Consider the following 24,088-nt stretch of genomic DNA (forward strand, 5'->3'; position numbering starts at 1 on the left):
TTTGAAAGGGACAGTTCACTCAAACATGTAAATTGTCAGTTTACTCACTGGTCCTAAATAGGTTTGGTTTTTTCTTTTGTTGAGAGGATGTTTTGAAGAATGTTGGAAATTTGTAGCTATTCTGACTTTAATAGTTTTTCTTTTTTAATATTGATGTCAGTGGCTACCTGTTACAAGCATTCTTCAAAGCACCTTTTGTGATTTAACAGAAAGAAAGAAACGCAATGTTTTGGAACATTAGAGTAAGGGCTTGGCCAATAAAACGGTATCAGTATTTACTGACCAAACACCATTGTCAATAACGTAAAAAAAAAAAAAAAAAAAAAAAAAAAAGAGTTCTGTATGAAGTTTTGGTGTGAAGGCTATATAGCTTTATGAAAATGTGGCTGCGATTCATGCAAGTAGAACTAACCAATCTGCTTCACACTTTGTATGCAATACACACATTTCAGTAATAATGGCAGACTCAGACAAACAAGAGCACCTGATGAGGGAGGGTCTGTGTGCAAGTGTATGCGTTTTGTGATTAAGATTGATTTTATATATATATATATATATATATATATATATATATATATATATATATATATATATATATATATATATATATATATAATTTTGGCATTTTTACAGTTAGTTGACAGAAAGTGAAGTTGGAGAGAGAGAGAGGGGGGGTAGGATCGCGAAAGTTCCACGATTTGAACTCAGGATGCCCGGAGCATTGCAGCACCATATGTTGGCGCACTAACCACTATCGATTTAATATTAAAGATCAGTCTAATATTATGGGATAAGCTTGTGCGATCTTATACTGTACAGCCCCAAAAATAAACCTGATCTGCTACTTTTAGGGGAAATTTTTTACAGTTAAAATACTTGGCAAATGTTAAAGGTGTGAAAACGATTGGAATCGAAATTCTTTCTGATTTGTCTAAAATAAGTGAAAATGTATTCTGTATTTAATTTATTTTCCTTTCTTTTGAATGAGTTTCTAATACAGGATTTACCCCGTTTTGATATGTATATACAGTGTCTACATTTAAACCCTTTTAACAAATATTTTAGGACATCATAAGATTTAGTTACTTTACAAATAAAAACGTTTTAATCCAAGGGATCGAGCTTTTTAATTGTGTGAATGTTTGGTGACTGAGTTTGCATCCTTTTGTGTAGCTTGGCAAAAAAAGAGAAAAGATTAGACATTATTGATGATTTTAATGAAAATGAAGACAGTTGTACTGGGCTGCTTTTAAAAACTGAACGAAAAGAATGGAGAAATTCTTAATTCAGTATTTCTGAAACCGCATACTACTAATACGGTTGCTGATAAATCTGATGTTCCCGAACAGTCCCGCAACATTCCTATGTGTTTCCTATTTGATCATTTGTCATGTATTTATTTTTTGTGAACTAAATCAGAATGTTATGAACTTTTTCTGGCTCCCACGCTTCTTGAAAGTATCAGACAAATGAATTTAAGGCCTTAAGAGTAGCCTTATTAAAAACAAACACAGGTTCCTGAAAGTGCTTGAATTGAATCTTTATGACAGTTGTACTGGGCTGCTTTCAAAAACTCAATGAGAGAAATCCTCAATTTAAAAATAACGCATATTATTATTCACATTAACGTATATTAATATTTATAATATTTATCGATATTTCAGAAACCACATACTACTTATATGATTGCAGATGAAACCTGATGTTCCTGAACATTTTATTACAATAATGATTTTACATCTGAAATAAATTATTTGAAGTAACAATCAATAGATTTAAATAATAGATCGATTTAAATATTTGCATTACAAGTATAACATTTTCTACATTTTGTCTGATCATCTTTATATTCATTTTGTGTACTGCCTTTAACTTGGAATCGTCATATTATCTACATATTGTCATTCTTTTGTTGCTTAATTATTTCTATTGTCGTCTTTTGTAACTCACTTTGGATTAAAGCACCTACCAAATTATTACATTTGAATCTAATGTAAATGTAATAGTCATTCTTGAAATTTAGTTACATTTTCATCAAGTGAATGGTTTATATATCTCAATTTTAAGAGCTAAATGAAGCAGTCTTCTTAAAAGGTGAACCATATTTTTAGAAATCGTTTTTCAAATGTAATGTTACCAAAAATACCAATTTAGTCCTGTCGCCAGATGCTTCATATCAGACAGGATCTCATGGGCCGTAAAGCTATTAATACCAACGCACTGAACTCTTTTAATAGGAATGGATCTGTTTCTGTGTGTTTAAATGACTCTCATGCCGGCTCCTTTATAGAAGCATGTGATGAGTGAAGATGACAAGGCTTGTTTGTGCACTTTTTGGAAATGAGCCATGATAAAGTTGCATCACTCACCATCTGTCTTTATTATTATCTTTAGCCGATAATTAGCTGTTACTTTTATAGGCTCCCTCTTTCGGCTTTGGTGATTAGATCTTGTTATATTGCGTTTCTTAGGGGTCTGAAAAGGGTTAAAGTGAAAGTGCGCTCAAATGTGAAAATCCTGTCATCATCATATTGCTTTAAACACATGGTGTAAGTTTTTCCACGAAACACAATAGGAGTCCTGTTTGCTCTTTTCCACACAATGGAAATAGATGACTACTACTGTCAAGCTGGAAAAAATGGCCTTAATGAGTTGTGCTCACATTTTACATGCTATGCTCAGACTCTATTATGCTGTTGTAATTTACAGTTCGAATGATCTGCTTTTATTATTTAATATTTTATGTAGTTTGAAGCATATTCTGAAGTGTTTTTTTCTCTGATGACAGATGTATTTGTGTAAATGATGTACAGTTGAAGTCAGAATTATTAGCCCCCCCTGAATTATTGCCCCCCGTTTATTTTTTTTTCCCCAAATAATATTTGACTAAATATTTATCAAGACACTTCTACACAGCTTAAAGTGACATTTAAAGGCTTAACTAGGTTAACTAAGCAGGATAGGGTCATTAGGCAAGTTATTGTATAATGATGGCTTGTTCTGTAGACTCTCGAAAAAAATATAGCTTAAAGGGGCTAATAATTTTGACCTTAAAATGGTTTTTAAAAATTTTGACACTGCTTTTATTCTAGCTAAAATAAAACAAATTAGACTTTCTCCAGAAAAAAAAAATATTATCAGACATACTGTGAAAATGTCCTTGCTTTGTTAAACATAATTTGGGAAATATTTAAAAAATAATAAAAACAATCAAAGGGGGGGCTAATAATTCTGACTTTAACTGTATATGTTATTTCCAAAATTAAGTTTTATGAGGAACTGAAAAAACACTGTTGTAATATTCAACATGGTACTATCAGAAAAGCCATTAAAACTGTCCATTTGTGCTATTTTCGACATCTTTGATTAATGTAAAGGTCCTGCTTGTTTGTAATTGCAAGAATTTTATTTAATTCTTTTTTTTTTTTAGTTTTGTTTCGTTATTATTGATTATTATTGTTTCTTCTATTACCCTGGCATTATATTGTTTCTTCTATTGTCATGTATCTGTTGTTTAAAGTATAATAATAAAAAATAATAATAAATTAATTCCAAATGTAATAAATAAAAGATAAAGTTCTTCATGCTTTAATCAATTTATAAATAATTTAAACAACTTAAATTTTATTTATTAAAAATGTAATCTTATGTACATACATAATTATATCAGTTACACTGAATGAAAATTGTACATGATTTTTATTTTTTTTTTTACAATTCATATTCTCAAATGTAAACACCAAAATTGTCTTTTTGTTGACCTCTCTTGTTCCCTCACACACACTACATGCGACCTCAGATATTAACAGCTCAATATCTTAAAAGAATCGCTTAATAGTCATAAAAACTTTTTATTAAAAACTACTATATCAAATTATGAGTAAAATCACAATTTCATTACCAAATAGGTTCACACAGAACATATAATAGTAATAATGATAATACAATTTATTTCTGATGCGCTTTTCTTAAACTTAAAGTGCTACAAGATCTACAATAACAATAAAAAATAAATAAAATGTATGAATAAAAATATAAATATATGCCTTAATTTATTAGTGAAATTGTTATTTTTAACTTTTATAATTTCACTTTTAATTGCATGAATACATTTTATAAATTGTTTAAAGTCTAAAAGGTGTACATTTAAAGTGCACTTATGGAACAGGCTTTTGTTTTAAATAAAGGTTACATTTAAACAATTTGCTGTATCACATCTACAGTGCTCAGCATATATACAAGTACACCCCACAAATCTCTCATTTAAATGAATATTTAGAATACAGGATGCTTTACAATATTATATTTGTGCATATACATTAGATTAGTCAGTACTGAAGCCAAATCTGGAGCTTATCTAACAAAATAACTTTCAATAATGGTTAAAAATAGTAGCCCAAATTCATGAATTTAAAGGACTTATCTTTTAATTTCTAAATATGTTCTGTGACTAAAATATTATTTTAACAAATATGTCTGTTTAATAAATCTGTTTGTTCAAATGCACCAATATATATTAAACCTATTCACTGAGAAATGGATTAAAATATTCATTTTCAAAATGGGGTGTAATCGTATGCTAAGCACTGTATATATTTAACTGCTACATTTTATTTAAAACTGTATAAAACTGGATGTCTTACAAGGGTACCACAACCTTAATTTCCATGTATGTTTACTAGTTGAATTTTATTGGTGTCGACAGGAGGCTGAATATGTAACATGTATCATATGTAGTGTGAAGTGTGTTCTTTGGCTGTTAAATAAAAAAAAAGTTGAATTATATAATAAAAAAATGTATAAATCAGACAAACATATCAGCCAAAATAAATCAACATCAAATATATTGGCCAATGGCTTCACTGATTTCTAAATTTCTGCATCGGACAGAGAAAAAATTCATATCAGTCAACGTCTAACATATAATCTAAAGTAGGGCTGCACAATATATCTTTTCAGCATTGATATTGCAGCAATAGTCAAATCACAGGATCTGCAATGTCATTTTGGGTTTAATAACACTTGACCTAATCTAATAGGTTGTAATAGTGTGAAAGATTTTCATTTTAATGTACTTTTAAGCCTGGTGACTGTAAGATTTTAATGGAATTTAAACCATTTGGGCACAAGAAAGTCTAAAGTTTGAAAAAAAAAAAAGTTTGAGTTTAACAAAGACTGTTTAATTATTTATTCAATGAAGACTGTATGGTGTTAGTTTACATTTGATTATTGCATTTCTAAACATCAATGCTGTTAGACTGAGCGCTGTTTACGTTTACATTTTTAATTTTTGTTCTGTTTTCACCTTTGCTTTTATTTTATTTAGTAAAATTGTGCATATTTTATCAGAGGTACTCCCCTAAAATTATGAATTATTTCCAAATAGTGTAACTCAAGTCATCTTGTGAAATTATATTAAAATTGCAATATGTATCGCAGAAAAAAAGAATGTGTCATTTATTTTCAATATTCTGCAGCCCTAATCTATTATAAACAATATATTATATCAAATGTGCTCACTGAAATCTGTTTTTTGATCACACTGCCTGTCCTTTAGCTGTAATAAATCTTTGTGTAAGAAAAAGCTGAGATTGATGATAGCCACATTTGAGTGTTATAAATCTGTGTTTATATAACACATTTTTGTAGTGAAGGAGAACTGCAGTGTTGTTGGCCCTCATCCTGAACAGAAACACGCTCTGAATCACAGATGTCAGCTATAGATAAAGTGTCAGAATGACTTAAGAACTTTCCCTGGGTTTCAGCAGGGCTTCAGTGCACTGAAGATGCTTACCGTTGTTTCAGGGTTGCCTGGTTCCACTTGAACCTACCGTTTTATACTGTCAGCTTGTAAAAGAACAACTCGCGCAGTTTATAGAAAAGCTGGAAGAAACGTTTGCGGAGCTTTTTAGAAAACCACTAAAGTCTTGGTCTGAGTCACGGTTTTCTTAATCGACTCTTCCAACATGTGGCCGCAAAGAGACAAAGTTCAACTGCAGGTAATGTGCGACTTCATTCTGACTGACTTTTACATGCTAATCGTCACACTGGTGTTTTTCTCTTCCCGTCAAACCTTGCTGCAGACGTTACCATGCCTCAACGTGACTCCAGCAGGTTTGGTTTAGATTAGAGGCCTCAGAATTTATTTTCTTTCGACATCTGCACACAGAACAGATGGGAAGAGTCTTTCCCTGCAAAAACAAAATCGCTACTTGCTCATCTGCAATTGACCCTATGAATTCTTGCATTTGTTATCCCATGTTAGGTAACGGCTAATTTGTAACACAACTGTTGTTTTCTGTTTTGGCAGGATTGGGTAACTGCCACAGATATCAGAGTGACCCTGAACCGATTAAACACTTTTGGAGATGAAGTATTCAACGATCCCAAAGTCCTCAAATCCTACTACTACGCCATCTCAGATTTTGCTGTGGGAGGAAGGTATGTTTTCAGTCTTCGCATCTGTTCTCTGAATGTGACAAGTTTAAATTGGCATTTCCAGCTGTTGTGTAAATATCTCAATATACAGTTTAGTAAGACATTCGTGTATCATCAGCTCCATTGGAAATGTTGAACATGTGACCTGAAAGATGATATGTGGCCTTTTCAGTGTGCAAACAAAAGGAATGAAGCAACGCTCTGAAAGATTAGATCGTTGCAGTGTGAGTTTCACACTTTGAGTGAAATGGCTTGATTGGGAAGAATTGCCTCATTTTAAAATGTTCTTGGAAAATCTTTGTGGCAACAAGCCTTTACTGACATCACATAAATGTCACACAAATTCTTTGTTTTGCTTAAAATGTTTTACCTGCTGTAAGTTGCACCAAGTCATAACTGCATTGTTCAGATAGAAAAAAGGCACATTGCAAACATTGTTTTAGTTCATTCCACAACAAATCCATTTATTAAACAATAAAATCTCAAAGAAACGAAACCAACTGAAGAGGAGGTGCAATCACAAGTCTAATTTCACTAAAGGAAAGTTCATGTTAATTGCAAATACGTCCCTTTGCAAAACGTAGATGGAACCAGGGATGAGATGGTTAAAATTACTTTTCCAGAGATTACAGTGTATTTAAAGGTGCAGTATGTAAGTTTGATACCCAGTGGTTAAAGTAGGTATTGCACACCTGGATCAAATCAAACGCAAGTGCAGGTTGCCATATTGAGGGCAGGAGCGAGTGATTTAAACCATGTTCTAAATAAAAGCAAGGGCACCTGATAGAAGGAATATTTTCCATATTAAAAGGAGTTTCTGTCCCAACCAACACCTTATTGATATATTAGAAACTCATTAGTTTTCTCACAGGTCAGAAAACTATGACAATGATCACCTCAGGTACACCTCATGTGCTTTATTCAGTGTTAAACGCTAACCATATGTGTTTGAATGTCATTTTACATGATGTTTATTGCCATAGACTGAAAGCAGCAGCAGATCTTAAATCTTGCAGATCACCTCAGATCATGAAAATAAAATAAATCGTTTTAAATTGAACTTTATAACTAAACACATTGAGTGATTCAGCATGCACATTTACATTTTTTAAAAGAGGGTTAATATGTATTAATTAGTTTATAAACTTTACCGTTTCGTGAATGAGTGCATATTCTGTGCTTCTAAATGGCTGTATTTAAATTTCTGTTGTGTTATCATGTGGTACAAACAGCCAAATGCTTATGCGCATCTCGTCATGCAGTGTGTTGTTAGGACACAGGGTTACAGTGTAACCTGCTCACCTAATGTTTACGTTATTGTGAAACTCTGAATCTGTCTTATTTCGGAGTCTCCTACTGTCCACCTGTGGTTGCATCTCGGTCACGCATGCTTTTAGAGCCTTTCTGAATGAATAAATGAAATATGTGCTTTTCCACCAAGGCAACCCAGAGTGCTGAAATATAGTTGGCTAAACTGGTATTGGGCAGGTTAAATGACCAGAACAAAAACAGATGTTGCGGCACGGAAAACACATTTTCAAAGCAGAATATTTGACTTCAGCATTGCTTTTCAGATAAAACAGAATGTTCACTTAGCATGTCTCTTAAATATCTGCAAGCATATTATAGTATTTGTATGCTTTAGAAGAGTCAAAAACTTACATACAGCACTTTAAAGGACCAAAATAGTTGGTGCACTCTACTGTAGGTATAACAATAAAACGAGTATGATCTTTTGTACTTGCTGTGTGCAAACTGAACCTGTAAAAGTTGACAGTTATTTGTATTAATAATTCATCACCTTCATGTTGTTCCAATCCCCTGAGACCTTCATTCATCTTTTGAACACAAATTAAGATATTTCAGATGAAATCCGAGAGCTCTCTGACTTTCCATAGCCTGTGATGGTTCATAAACATGGCTTTAAAGATGAATGACGTTCTAAAGAAGCCCGTATTGGGGATAAGATCCCTGTTGGGCAATTGTGAAACATCCCCTAGTTGCACCATTGCATGTCTTTCCACCTTAATCTGTTTGAAATGTGGAGCAGATTTCCATTACACAGCCCACATTCCCAGCATTCCTGCCTGGGAGTGCTGGATTACAGAGCGCAGAGGAACTGGAATGGGGCGGACAGAGAGTCTGGATGGGGAAGGAACAAGGCAGAGGCCTGAAGGGAATAATTGACACCTGCTGCCTCATGGCCTTAAAGCTCCCGTCCCATCCACATGATTCGATCATCAGAAACTTCCTCAATGCATCGCTGATGAATTTATATTAGGATTAGAGGAGAATGCACATCCTCTGTCAGGTTATTATACCTCACGTCACCTTTTCCGTGAGGCTTTGCCAAGGAACACCTGAGACAAAGAGCGTGCGGTGGCTTCAGCTGCACAAGCCTCCTCTTGTTCTGAGGCCTCTGTCAAAGTGTGTCTGTGGGTGGGTGTGTATGTGTGTGACAAATGAGGTTTTGTGCTCAAACTCTGGCCCTGGATAAAAGTTCAATTGATTTTTGGTAGTCTGGCAAGGTTGCAGAATGTTTCTTTTCTATTTGTCATACAGTGATTGCATTTTTCAGTTTAATGTGTTGGGGTGTCAAAATTCATTGTTTCTTTGGTGCACCGTATCGGTTCAGTAATCATCATCGGTTATTTCACACTGATGTCATTTATCTCATATGCGCTATGTCACGGTAGAATACTATGGCAAGGAAGGCGATCGCAGGTAAGTAAAACTTATCGGTGTTTAACATCTTGCTCAACAGCACTTAAAAAGCAAGCAGGATTAATATTTACATGTGTTTTTTGCTTTAAATACTCAGGTTGTTCTTTGCGTGTACCTGAGTTTTCTTTGTGCAGGTAAAATTAAGTCCATATATCTGACTGCTTGTATCAAAGGACAAGATTGTATTACAGATACATATAAAATGTATTTTTAAATAATTTATTTTAATACAATAATTGATATGTTGCTAAGTAAAATATAAAATTGTGTATAGAAAGCATCGTCGATGCACAGATATTGAATTAAACTGAATTGATGGCATGATAATCGTAACCCAGGGTGTCCGTGGGGTCTTAAAAAGTCTTAAAGTCTTAATGTCTTAAATTTCAAAAGCAAAATTTTAGGCCTTAAATTCACTGAAATATTGTGTTTATATTTTCAAAAGATCACAAATATATATTTTTGATCATTCATGTAGTTGTGTTCATAAGAAATATATTTTTAACAATGTTAAACTTTAAAAAAAAAAAGAAAGAAACATGTAGAAAAACGTATATACAAGTAGAGTTTTCTTGTTTTGACACATTAAAATATGTGGCTAAAAAATAACAAAATTTGATTTTGCGGTTGTGGCAAGTAAAAAAAAAAAAAAAAAAAGCAGCCAGGCCATGTCTAAAATTTTATTTATGATGGTCTTAAAAGGGTCTTTAAAAGTCTTAAATTTGACTTGATGAAACCTGCAGAAACTCTGGCAACCGAACTGAAATGTGAGACCAGTGTAGGTTCACACCTCTATTAATGTGCATATAAAAGAAATTATTACAGCCCCTGCATTACAACTTATAAAATTGTCACCTTCTGTGAAAATTGCAGGAACAGAAACGGAGTATGATTCTAATGAAACTCATGAAATCTTAAAAAAAAGAAAAAAGTATTAATAGAGAGCAAACTGTGTTTTTTTTTTTTTTTGAGGTAGGGGTGCATAAAATTTTCTGACTTTCTGATTTTCTGACAACTATCAGCTGTTTCATTTTCAGCTGAAAGAGAAAAACAGACCAAAATATGAGCTTGAAGTTTGTTGCTCAGCAGTGTTCAGCACAGTGTGTTCATTCTCCCTCCAGCATTAGTCACTGTGCAGAGTGAAGTGGCTTTCAGACCAGATGTGGAAAGTGCTCATGAAAGTGCTCATGATACTTGTTCCTGCTGCATGCAATAGGGCTACTGCTATCATGGCAGCGCTCGTAAATGCTCTAAAAACATTTTACTGTCAATAAAATGTGCTTATTTTATTGCCTTGGGTGTTTTTTTTTTTTTTAATAAGTACTGTATAATTTAAGTTTTTGAGTTAGATTTAAAAAGTCTTATAATATTACTTGATAATAAAGAAGTAATTACAAATCAGGTTCAGTTTTCAGCTAAGTGCATGTAGAATTTTTGGTTTCCATTTTACCCCAGATTTTTAATTTCCATGCATTTCAATTATTCAGTCACATTACCTTTTTGATTGCACATTTCAGAATTGTTGCTGTAATAGGGTGTCCGCGGGGTCTTAAAAAGCTTAAATGCTGTTTTGCAAGGTATTACACTTTGTATCAGTATGCTAAAGTTTGCCTGGATTTAATCTTTGAATATTGGGATGTTGTGTAGTTTTTTGGAAATCGATAAAATCCTGCTAGATTTGACATCACGCTGCTTTTTTTACTGCAGTAACCAGGGAAACACTGTTATTCCTGCTGTTCTAAAGACGCCACCTGCTGGATTAGCATTTTTATTCAGTATATGAATAATGTATTATTTAGTTCACAATCAGTATTTAGTAAATATACTGTACGTTAAAATGTTGCCAATGAGGTCTTAAAATGTATTAAATTTCGTTATCTGGTTCCTGTATATACCCTGTGTTTTGTATATACCCATGTTTGGTTTGCAGTTTTCTTAATGAATTATAAATATAAATGTAAATACAGTTATGCATTTTAAATAGTGCTTAAATTTACAGATTGTTTACATTTCATTCTAAAATAAAAATGTATTCATTATTAAATCATTCTCAAGTTTTTCCACACCTTTGAGTTTCTTTTCTTATTTTGGCGACTAAAGAACATGTTGTGAAGAGTGAGGGGAAACCAGTAGATATTGATATCTATAGTAGGAAAAAAAAAGCTAGGTTCTAACATTCTTTAAAACATCTGGTTTTTGTTCAACAGAAGAAAGATGCTATTATGTGCAACATTCACTGCAGGTTACTTAAGACTTTAGTTTGGAAAAAAAAACAGTCTGCACAGTGTAGTCGTACTGTACATCTGCATACTCTCATCTTCTGTATCAAAGGACAGGCAGGATAAAGAGGCAGACATCAGCCACTCCATCTGACAACAAAGCTGCAATGACGTTTCAGTGATAGGCTCAACAAACATCGTCAGAGCTCTGTGTTTGAACAGCTTTGCGGCACGTTTGTGCCTGCTTGCCTTGTGTGGCGCAGGATGTGTACACATACAGTAAGTGTGCCCTATCATTGCACCTGACCGCTGTGTTACCTTCCCTCCAGGTGCAAGTGTAACGGCCATGCCAGCGAGTGTGTGAAGAACGAGTACAGCAAGCTGGTGTGTCACTGCAAACACAACACAGAAGGAGCCGACTGCAATGTGTGCAAGCCCTTCTATAATGACCGTCCCTGGAGAAGAGCCACCGCTGAAAACCCCAATGAGTGTCTGCGTAAGTTACGTCTTCCTGCTTTTGGAATATCATCCTTTAAAAAAAGATCTTTTTTTCTCTCTCTTTTTGTAGTGGGTACCTTTGCATAAAGGAATAGTTGATCTAAAAAATAACTGCTATAATTTGCATCCTATCATGTTATTTCAAAACAGATTTTTTTTCTGCCTATCTTTAATAAAAGGGTGTCCACGAGGTCTTAAAATGTATTAAAAGTTAATAAATCAATGTAGAGAAATTTAAGGCCCTTAAAAAGTATTAAAGTCCTAACTGCTATTTTGCAAGGTTTTACATTTTTACATCATTTTTGATTATGTAATGTATGGTTGTATTGTAAAGTTTAAACCTGAATTAAATCTATGAATATCAGGATGCTGTGTAGTTTATGAAGTCAATAAAGTCCTGCTAGATTTGACATCATGCTGCTTTGTTTACTGCGGTAACCAAGGCAACACCAGTATTTCTGCAGTTCTATAGGTGCCACCCTGCTTAATTAGCTCGATTTAATAGACTTTTATTCAGTATATGAATGTTTTAGTTTTGGATTAGTTTCTTACATTAATATTTAGTAAATATATTGCAAGTTAAAATCTCCCCAGTGTTTCCAGTTGAAAAGTCATTATAAGGTCTTGAAATGTGTGGAAAGAGTCTTTAAAAAGGTCTTAAAAGGTATTGAATATTACTCTCTGATTCCTGTATATCAGGGGTGTCCAAACTCGGTCCTGGAGGGCCGGTGTCCTGCTGAGTTTAGCTCCAACTTGCTTTAACACACCTGCCAGGAAGTTTCTAGTATATCTAGTAACAGCTTGATTATCTGGTTCAGGTGGGTTTGATTAGGGTTGGAGCTAAACTCTTCAGGACACCGGCCCTCCAGGACCAAGTTTGGACACCCCTGCTGTATATAATCTGAATAAGCTTTCAGGAATACCATTTTTTTTGAAACAGGCTTGTGCATTATATTTTGTGTATAAAGTTGAAGGCTAAATTCTTTTTCAAATAATTTCCAAGTGATTCTTCACAGAGCACGAAAATCTTCACAGTATTTCCCATAATATTTTTTTCTTCTGAAAACTCTATTTTGTTTAGTTTGGCTGAAATAATAGCTGTTTAAATGATAATAATAATAATAATAATAATAATAATAATAATAATAATAATAATAATAATAATAATTATAATAATAACATGTACATTTTTTAATTGGCCCCACTGTTGTCCAGTGACTTGCCTAATGAACCTAACTTGCCTAGTTAAATTATTTAATCTAGTTAATTTAAATTGATTTGAATACTGTTATCTTACAAAATAACTACTAAAATATGATGTACTTAATTTCACTTAACTTTCACTTTCACTTAAAGTTATATCATGAAACTTTCACTTTCACTTAAAGTTATATCATGAAACTTTCACTTTCACTTACAGTTATATCATGAAACTTTCACTTAAAGTTATATCATGAAACTAAAACTTTAAAAAAATGTGTTAAAGTCTCTATTAAACAGCTTGGGGAATATTTGAAAAAGAAATAAAATATCACAGAGGCTAATAATTTTGTCTTTAACTGTATATGTACATATACACACAACTCTGGGGTTCATTTATTATTCTTTTCAATACAAGGATGTATTAAATAAACACAAATTTAGACATTTATGATGTTACAAAATGTTTTAAATAGATGCTGTTCAGTTGAACTTTCTATTTATTGAAAGGATCCTGACAAAAAATTTATCAGTTTCAACAAAATATTTTAGCTCACTGTGATTTTTAACTTATTATAAAAAATATATATATTATATATATATATATATAGAGAGAGAGAGAGAGAGAGAGAGAGAGAGGAGAGAGAGAGAGAGAGAGAGAGAGAGAGAGAGAGAGAGAGAGAGAGAGAGAGAGAGAGAGAGAGAGACCAGAGACCAGAGAGAGAGAGACCAGAGAGAGAGAGACCAGAGAGAGAGAGACCAGAGAGCACCAAAAACGTAGAAAGCAATGATTTCTAAAGGATTGTTTGACATTATTGAAAACTTGAGTAATGACTGATAAAAATTCCTTTAAATTTATTAGAAATAATCGTATAATCTCTTTTAGAATCTCATTATGAACATTTGGAAATGTAATATAGTCTAATAGCAAAAATGATCATTGTTATTTAATCTGAGTTACTTGTAATCAGTTACTACTTAAACTGCTTCAAACGACCTGGAAAATAGCACAAAGTTCACATAAAACATTTTATTTTAATATTTGATTGATGCTAGTTTTTTGTCCTTATGGGATCTAAACAGAATAAATCACCATTTACTTTCAGTGTACGCTTAGAAATCCTGCCAAAGATCACTATTGCCTGTTTTTGCACTTCAGGAAAAAAAGACATTTTGAATTTATTTATTTATTTATTTATTTGTTTGTTTGTTTATTTTTATTTTGGTGAACAGAACAATCCTATGAACATTTTCTCAGGATTGTAGTGGAACACGTAGGAAGATGTAAATAATTCCACCTGTTCTCAGTCTTCAGTTATGAGTACATGCAGAACCAGAGTTTTCCCCACAGGCAAACCTCCTCCATACTGACTCATTAATGTGTTCTTACTCTGGTCTGATACTGCGAGTGGAAAGTGCTTCTTGTGTCCTCCTTTGGACACATTCATGCAGGCACTTCCTGGAAATGCATGACTAATGTGCAGATCTGATGAACAGCAGCCTGAGGGCCAGTCTTTCTCACACACACACACAACAGCTCCTCCGTTTCTCTCTCTGGTGAACATTGAGTGCTGCTCAGGTCTTACTCGAAATCCAGATGATTGCCAAACCACATCTGTGTAATCCAGCCTAGTTTTTCTGTTAGCTTCCCAGATTTTTAAAGTCCATGTTAAATAAAAAATGACAGTGTTTTATTGGGACAATCACAGAAAGCCCTCATTTTAAACAATGGTTGCAAAACTGTCTCATTGTTTGACATTAGAAAAAATAACGTATATAGCTAAGAGAAAACCTGAAAAGTTCAAAATATGGATTCTCTTTATAGGATTTCTGAAGGAAACTGATATAAATCTTCTGTATCTTGTATCACCTGCTATTAATTTATTATTGTTTTGATAACTTTTATATTGTATGTGTATGTACATGCATTTATTTAATTATTTATTTATTTATTTACTTCTTTATATACTTTTATTTTGTTTTCGTTAGTACATGTTAAAACTTTCTACAAAATGAATAAAAGGCAGTGTTTAAAGAAATTGCTATGTTTAATTTGCTAGTTCTTCTGTGGGTTCTTTTTTTTAGGCGAACAATTATTCTGCACAAGTTAATCCACTGGAAAAAAAAAGGCTTCAATCAAAGTCTGATATGTGCTTGGAGTGGTGGTCCTTCTCTGCTGACGTCAGTTTGATGACTTCAGCCACAATATTCTTAACTTCACCCCTCTTACCGTTAGTTTGCTATGATGGATTGATGCGTGGAAACAAAGCCCCGCCCCCAATTTGATATTTAGTTTCTGTTGGAAGTACATACAAAATACTGAAAGTCTCAGTTACTTCCAGTTCACACAGACTTTAAACGTTCACTTTTCATGCTAATATTTTATAGGCACATTTTCTGACTGGAGTTTGTGTTTGTGTGTGTGTGTGTGTGTGTGTGTGTGTGTGTGTGTGTGTGTGTGTGTGTGTGTGTGTTTCAGCTTGTAACTGTAATGGAAAGAGCGCTGAATGTTACTTCGACCCTGAGCTGTATCGTGCCACTGGTCATGGAGGTCACTGCCGCAACTGTGCTGACAATACAGATGGGCCGAAGTGTGAGCGATGCCTGGCCAACTACTACAGAGAGGCCTCCGGTCAGCGCTGTTTGTCCTGCGGCTGCAACCCTGTTGGTGCGTAACAGCAATGCTGAAGGGTCAGGGTGGAAGATGCATCAATTATATTGTACTTTGCTTTACTTTTTTCCACTTGGTTTTGTTGTTCATTTGTTTCTTTGTACATTCATGTGGTTTTGTTTGGTGGTTTTTGTTTTTGTCGTTTTTGGTTTTGTTTTCTTTTGTTTTCTTAACTTTTTTCTTTTGTTTTTGTTACTCATTTGTTTCGTTGTACATTCCTGTTGTTTGATGTTGGGGGGTTTTGTATTGTTTTTGTCTTTTGTTTTGTTTTTGTCTTCATTTGTTTTGTTTTCTTTTCTCAACTTTCTTATCTTTTGTTCTTATTATTCTTTTGTCTCTTTGTACATTCGTGTGGTTTTGTTTTTGTCTTTTGTTTTGTTTTCGTTTGTTTTCTCAACTTTTCCCTTGTTTTTGTTATTCATTTGTTTCTTTGTACATTTGTGTGGTTTGGTGGTTTTGTTTTTGTCGTTTTTTGTTTTGTTTTGTCTTTGTCTTTTTGTTTTGTTTTCTCAACTTTTTTCTTTATTGTTACTGGTTTCTTTGTACATTCGCTTGGTTTTGTTTGGTGGTTTTGTTTTTGTCGTTTTTTTTGTGTTTTTGTCTTTCTGTTTTGTTTTCTCAACTGTTTTTCCTTGATTTTGTTACTCGTTTCTTTGTACATTTGTGTGGTTTTGTTTTTATCTTCTTTTGTTTTGTTTTTTTTATGTTCTCAACTTTTTTTGTTTTTGTTATTCATTTGTTTCTTTGTACATTTCTGTAGTTTTTTGTTTTGTGTTTTGTTTTGAACTGGGGTTTTGTTGGTTTGTTTTGTTGTTTCGGTTTGGTTCACCCTATAACCTAAAGTCAAAAAGTTTCACAAAACAAATCCAATTTATAATTTTTGTGTTTTGTTCATTTGTTTGTTTGTAAAATACATTAAAAGATAATTACGGATAGATTGTCAGACACCTGAAACAACAATAGGGGTAAAGATTTGCTTTTAATTTTAAGTAAAGAACTTCATTTGATGCCATAATTTTTTATGAATTAATTACAAATACAAAATATGATACCTAAGAATAGCTTTGTTTTGTTTATTATTCAATTGTTTATTTAGGGGGCATGTTTTTGTGCCGTTTTGTTTTTCAGGTGCCAGATAGATATATTTGATTTAATTTGGTAAATGTGATTTTGGTTTGGTGTTTGTTTTATTACCTTTTTCTTTTTGGCTTTCCTTTGCTTTGTATTTGCTCTAGAGCCTCAAAGGTCTTACAGCGCTAATCCAGTGTCATTACGCAAATCAATGTTGAACAAAAATATAAGGTGCTACATGCTGTCAGAGATGTTTTTTCTTTGTTGCGTTGTCACCATTTGTGTGATTTGCATCTGCAGGTTCTCTCAGCACTCAGTGTGATAACACTGGCAGATGCAGCTGTAAGCCAGGAGTAATGGGAGACAAGTGTGACAGATGCCAACCTGGATACCACTCGCTCTCTGAGGCGGGATGCAGGTAAAGATGCCTTAAACCACCAACCTAGAGCACTTTGAACTTTTCAAGCACCCCAGAACCAGTCACTTCTGGAATTACTGTCTAAAGATTCCTCTTTTTCTCTCCACAGACCGTGCTCTTGTAATCCAGCCGGAAGCACGCAGGAGTGTGATGTCCAGACCGGACGATGCCAGTGCAAAGAAAATGTGGACGGATTCAACTGTGACCGGTCAGACTCATTACTAGACCATCCGTACACATGTTCACACACAGCAGCAACTGTTGGGGCTTTTTAAAGTCCCCTGCGCTGTTAGCGATGTCCACACTTGACATGTTCACAAGGACAAAAGCATATAATTGCTTGGTTTGTTTTAAAAATATTCTCAAATTAGAAGCAAGTGGTCAGCAGAATTAACCTGAACATCAACACTCCAGCAGCCCCATAAAGACTGTCCGGCTTTCAGCTCCTACTCTGTTATGAGGACGTCTGCTGGAGCTTTAAAAACAGACATTTATAAGGGGCTTCTGACGTCTGCACTGTTTTTCTTTTGGAAAGTCCCTGTGTGGGTGACACACGGAGGATCTGAGGCCCAGCCTGTGTGTGTGTGTCTGAGAAACAGAATTAGGACCCTCAGTGTCAGATGGAGGAGAAAATAGCTCCGGGATGGCAAAGGTTTCCCAGCTGAGAGCCTTCAGCCAGACCATGTAGGGGCTCCAGACTTACAGTCACCAAACTTTAACTGGCCTGGTGTTCCGCCTGTTGACTGTCATGGGCTGTATGCGTGTCATCACATGTTTTAAATTTAGCGTAATACATTTTTAAAACCAAAAAATACACGTATTATTAATTTCAAGATGTATTAATTCAATTTAACAGTTCAAAAGAAATGTTTAAGGGTGGAAAACGCCACTTTTGCTCATCAAAGCTGCTATTTTTCTATCAAAAGCTACTAGTACTATTTGAAATAATTGTTTTCTGTTTAAATATAATTTGAAATTGAATTTCTTCCTGTGACCTTAAAGCTGGACTTTTATAGTCTTATTAATTGTATATCTTATCATATCTTAATATAGTCTTAATATTTGGAAATCGCTCTTGTATGGCTCGTTTCCAGTGGAACAGTACGGGTCACCTTTATCTGGCTTGCATTTCCACAGCTAAAAAGGTACCAATGGTACTCTTGGTGGGTGTGGTGTACGACAAAGTTTTAGTCAACGTCATTCTCACTGGAGGAATCATGTACAGTAAAGGTGTACGGGTCGTTCACATATCATATGAGAAGCACTTCTCACAAAACAGAGCTACACACAGCATACATTTAGTCCTTATTTGGGTCGAAAACTACATGAAACATACAGCCCGCAGTCAGTACATCCTTAAATACAAAAACAATATAAAGGAAATCTACTGGTATAAAAAACATAGCAACCCACCCCAGCAATAAATCAGAAAATAAATTAAAGTAAATAAATAACAAACAAATGGGGGTATTTACCAATCAAAGCAATCATGAAGTTCAAATGTAATTATCAGAGTATGATCAATTGTTCCAATAAATCATTGGCATAGCACTAATCAGTTTTGAGGAAACCAGAAAAGGGTGCCATACAGTTTGAAATTGGTGTTGAGATTTTGGTTCCGAGGAGCGTATCCTCTCGAGCTGAATGACTTGATACAATTCACCCATCCACTCTTTGGAACATGATTGGTCGGAGGTTTTCCCGTTTAAAAGTATCCCTTTTTTCGCAAGAGTGAGGCACTTCAAAAGGGGAAGTGGCTGGGACTTTGGAATAGTGTCTAATATCTCAGAATATTCAAGGATTGCAAGACAATGGTCCGGCTTAACCTCCTTTTGAAAAACCTTTCACTTTAGCTTTAAACGGCAGATTATTTTTATTTGGAAGACATTTTATCACACACCTTTATAGATTAAAGCAAATGTTAGTATTTTACTCCAACCCAATCCTTCTATTATTACAGAAAATTCTGGAAAACTTAAAGAAATTCTAATTGATTTCTATATGTATATATATTTTTTAAAGAACATTTTTAGTTTAAATGTTTGTTTCTCCACAAAAACTCAATTGATTAATTCAATTCCATTCCAAGTTTATTTGCATGGTGCTTTTCACCAGTAAAAAAGTGACTAAATGTAAAGTATTTAGTATACACTTTGCAGGAAAAAAAAATCTGCCACACACCTGTGACATTCTCAGTCAGTGAATTTGGCCACACATGAAGTGGATAAATCCTCCTGATAAACACAGACAGAGGGAGTTATGGTTAAACACTGAAGCTGCGGCTCTTGATTTATGACTGACTTGTTTTTAGAGGCTCAGCGATGATCTCACTGATGTTAAATGATGAGCTGTTTCCTTCACTCACTCCACACTTCATGACTGGTGACCTGTGGGGGCCACGTTAAAGCCGTCCGCTTCAAATCCAAAAACTGTATTTCTCAATGCTGACTGATTGACAATAGTGCCAGATTTCACAACACCTTTTGAGTGTGCATAGAAATGTAATAATAAATTAGATTGTTCCTACATTAGCGGTATAATATTTCAAATAATTAAGAGAAGTATTAAATGTAAATTTAAATAGTAATAATAAAATTATATAAAATGTAAAAGTTTAAATAACTTGTCAAATATTAAATACAACTAAAAACACTATTTTTAATATATTTATTATTAAATACGATTCATTTTATTTTACACAGTCTGTATTTCAGTATAAGTCCTGAATATATTTATAGATAAATAAGATTTAATTATATTTTATACCGTCTGTATTTCAGTATAAGTCCTGAATATATTTATAGATAAATAAGATTTAATTTTATTTTACACAGTCTGTATTTCAGTATAAGTCCTGAATATATTTATAGATAAATAAGATTTAATTATATTTTATACCGTCTGTATTTCAGTATAATTTAAGTACTGAATTATATTAACAACATATTTACTCTGGCTTATAGTTAACAATAACTCTATGCAATTATGCACAATTTATTGTAATTACTTTAATGAATTACATATTACATACAACAAGGACACTAAAATTAAATGTTACCATAAATAGCTACAATAAAATTGAACAAATAAACTAAATTAAACAATTAAAAATATTTTAAAAAGCTGGTCAGCTGTCTCACCACTAATGAACTTTCATGTCTTTCTCTCAGGTGTAAACTGGGCTATTTTAATATGGAACTCCAGAATCCTCAGGGCTGCACTCCATGCTTCTGCTTCCAGCATTCGACAGTGTGTGAGAGCGCAGACGGCTACAGTGTGCACAAAATCACCTCCACCTTCGACAGGGGTCAGTATACATCCAATATATCATCCAAAATGAACAAATAAATCCTCAAGAGTTTTTATTATTTAGATAAAAAACATATGTACATTTATAAATATATACTTTGTATTATATCATCTTTGCATGAAATTAATAAAAACGTAAAGCCGCTTATTAGAGGTGTGGGGAGAGATTGGTGGGACAGTAATTTTGATGTTGTTCTCTCTTCTGGCTGCCATTATCAGTCTCACACTATTTTTTGCCTATTTCCTGTAAGTCATGATAACATTATCATTGAGTTTTTCTTTTATTATTTAAGCAAAAAGCAATGCAAAAACTTTATTTATTGTACTCTCCCATTCACTGCGCTCTAAGTTTACCCAACTACGATGACTTTCGCTACTGAAAAAGCCGGAAGCGTGAAAATGGTCCATAGTTCTACAAGCTATGAATACGTTCCTTTGAAGCAAAAGCCATTGATGTCAAATCATCCAGAATATACAGTGTGGACGCACCGATATAGACATTTTGCCAGATTTTCAAAGCCGATATCAAGAGCCTAATTATAGAAACAAAAGTATTTTTTGTTTTTTTGTATTTAATATTTTTAAACTAGTATTTAGTATTTTTAAATGAAGTATTTATCCTTTTATTTTAACAGCAGGGGCAGACTTAGTGATTTGGGTGCCCTAAGCAATTCCAGGTATGGGGCCCTAGCATTTTTGAAAAATAAACCGCAAGTTAATATATTATATATAGAGGAACCTTTATCTTTCTTATGTAAAATTAAAAGCAATAAATTCACTAATAAAACATTATTTGTGTCATGGTGTCCTGCAGATTTTAGCTCCAACTTCCACACCTGCACAGATGTTTCTAGAAAGCCCAGTAAGAGCTTGATTAGCCAGTCCAGGTGTGTCTGATTGTGGTTGGAACTAAACTTCCCCCATGTACAGTTAATTAGCCATTATTGTGATTAGATTTTAATAGTAATAATAGTTAAACATTTAACTAATTTAATTCACAAGCCATCAAACTAATCTTGTCACCATTTTTGATATGAATTGAGTAATTGCTGTTTGTGACTTGGTGGCCGTTTCACTGGGAAATGCTATTTGAATAAGCCCTCTCTAAACCAGCTCACAGGATCGCGGAGGAAGCTGCGTTTCGTTGTTTGTCGTATTTCTACATTTTTCCCCAAATGTTTTCAAAATTCTCACTCTTGCACACTCTACCTGCCTCTACTCTGATCGCTGGCAGACTGGTGCCACTAAAATCTCTGTGATCTCTGTGAACAACAGCAAGAAAATATTAAACGGTCCATTTAAATTATTACATTTTTAAAAAAAAAAGGAGAAGCAGATTGGTTTGACTGTACCAGGGAAATACCTCAAGTTCGCGGTGCTAAAGCATTTGCTGTTGGTATGCAGAGGAAAAATTTTGCTCTAGGGGGGCTGAAAAAGTCGTTAAGTTGGCAACACTGGCTGGCAGTGTTTTTGATCGAAGCGCTCACACCTCAAGCATGTACAGTACGGATGGAACGTTCCATTATTTATGGAGGCCCCCGGTTTTGAAAAGAAGTAATAATGTTAAAATCTTAAAGTTACAGACAGATTTTACAACATATGATAGGAAATGTATAAAAGAGCTATATGATTAATACAGGTTTCTTGGCATTGGTCATGGCCCCCTAATTCCCTGGGGCCCTATGCTGCTCACCTCGCTTATTGGTTAAGTCTGCCCCTGTTTAACACTGAAAAATGCAGAAATCTACAAAAAATATATATATTCGCCTTTCTTATCCCGAAAATCATCTGATGTTAATCAGCTATTGGAAATAATCCATCATTTATTGGCTTATAATTTATTTGCTTAAGGCAATTATGATAACAATAAAAGATTTGCATTTCATCATCCAATTCCAAAATTGTCACAAAGAAATCATGCAGGACAATTTTCCGGAAGATTGCATCATAGAGAATGAGTAAATATATGTTGTATATGTCTCTGTGTAGATGATGAGGGCTGGAAGGGTAAACAGAGAGATGACTCCAGTGTACCTGTACAGTGGTCACCCAGTTCTGGAGAGATCTCACTCATCTCAGAAGATTACTTCCCCATCTACTTTGTGGCTCCAGGTACAGTAACAGATGTGGTGTAATAAACAGGCAGAGGATTCGATGACATGTTGGTGTAATCATCTGGAACGCTTGATTTCTGTAGATAAATTTCTGCACAATCAGCTGTTGAGTTATGGTCAGAACCTCACGCTGAACTTCAGGATTCAGCGTCATGACGCTCGCCTCTCAGCAGAGGACGTTGTGCTGGAGGGCTCAGGGCTTCGTGTTGCTGTGCCTCTTATTGCCCAGGGTAATTCCTACCCAGGAGAGGAGACCCAAACCTTTGTGTTCAGGTGAGCCTTTTCGCTTCTTGCTTAATTAAGGGGGTCCATTTAGACTTTTGACGCTGCTAGCATCCTTTAGTGCCTACTGCTGATGTTTGAGCAAAGCACAAAATGTCCTTTCCAATGGTGTTATTCTTGATCTCAGTACACCAGTGTGTGTGTACTTGTTGATGTGCTTTACAAGGACACTACATTGTATAATGACACTGGCATGACCTACTGTTGTTGTATAAGTTGTGTCCTTGCAATTCAAAACGCTTAAAAATCATACTTGCAGGTTTCTCACACTTCTTGAAAGTACTTGATTCTCAGATATATGAATTCAAGGCCTGGAAAGTACTTAACGAACACAGGTCCTTGAAAGTGCTTTAATGTAAAGTTTATGGTGTTTTTTAACAATTGCATTGTGCTGCTTTCAAAAACAATGAAGAAATTCTTAATATAAATATTTAAAAAACGCATTTGAATATACCAGTATTGAATTCAACGAATTGGATTAAAGTTTCAAAACATCATTACTGACATTTAATGTATGTATTAAGTGTAAGTGAAATAATAAGTTCAATACGTACTTTTAATGGCACTATACAGTTGAAGTCAGAATTATTAGCCCCCCTTTGAATTTTTTTTCTTTTTTAAATATTTCCCAAATGATGTTTAACAGAGCAAGGAAATTTTCACAGTATGTCTGATAATATTTTTTCTTCTGGAGAAAGTCTTGTTTGTTTTATTTCGGCAAGAATTTTTTTTTTTTTTTAATTATCAGCCCCTTTACGCACATTTTTTTCGACTGTCTACAGAACAAACCATCGTTATACAATAACTTGCCTAATTACCCTAACCTGCCTAGTTAACCTAATTAACCTAGTTAAGCCTTTAAATGTCACTTTAAGCTGTATAGACGTGTCTTGAAAAATATCTAGTAAAATATTATTTACTGTCATCATGGCAAAGATAAAATAAATCAGTTATTAGAAATGAGTTATTAAAACTATTATGTTTAGAGATGTGTTGAAAAAAATCTTCTCTCCGTTAAACAGAAATTGGGGAAAAAATAAACAGGGGTGCTAATAATTCAGACTTTAACTGTATATGCTGGGAGTTTGAATTATAAAGTGCTTGATTTCAAATTATTAGTGATTTTAAAAGTCCTTGAGTTTGG

The 24,088-nt window shown here is 33.9% G+C and overlaps 1 protein-coding gene across 1 annotated transcript in view; it reads left to right on the forward strand.

Moving 5' to 3' along the window:
- The window catches only part of lamc1 (laminin, gamma 1), a 108,668-nt gene that overhangs the window by 68,224 nt on the left and 16,356 nt on the right, over positions 1-24,088 (forward strand). The window contains exons 3-10 of the mRNA XM_056478093.1: positions 6,311-6,441; positions 11,711-11,877; positions 15,559-15,747; positions 17,122-17,239; positions 17,349-17,447; positions 20,410-20,546; positions 22,538-22,660; positions 22,746-22,935. Coding sequence (XP_056334068.1) covers positions 6,311-6,441; positions 11,711-11,877; positions 15,559-15,747; positions 17,122-17,239; positions 17,349-17,447; positions 20,410-20,546; positions 22,538-22,660; positions 22,746-22,935 — 1,154 coding nt within the window. The remainder of the gene's footprint in view (positions 1-6,310; positions 6,442-11,710; positions 11,878-15,558; positions 15,748-17,121; positions 17,240-17,348; positions 17,448-20,409; positions 20,547-22,537; positions 22,661-22,745; positions 22,936-24,088) is intronic.

This window comes from Danio aesculapii, chromosome 2, assembly GCF_903798145.1.
Source record: "Danio aesculapii chromosome 2, fDanAes4.1, whole genome shotgun sequence".
Classification (NCBI taxonomy): Eukaryota; Metazoa; Chordata; class Actinopteri; order Cypriniformes; family Danionidae; genus Danio; species Danio aesculapii.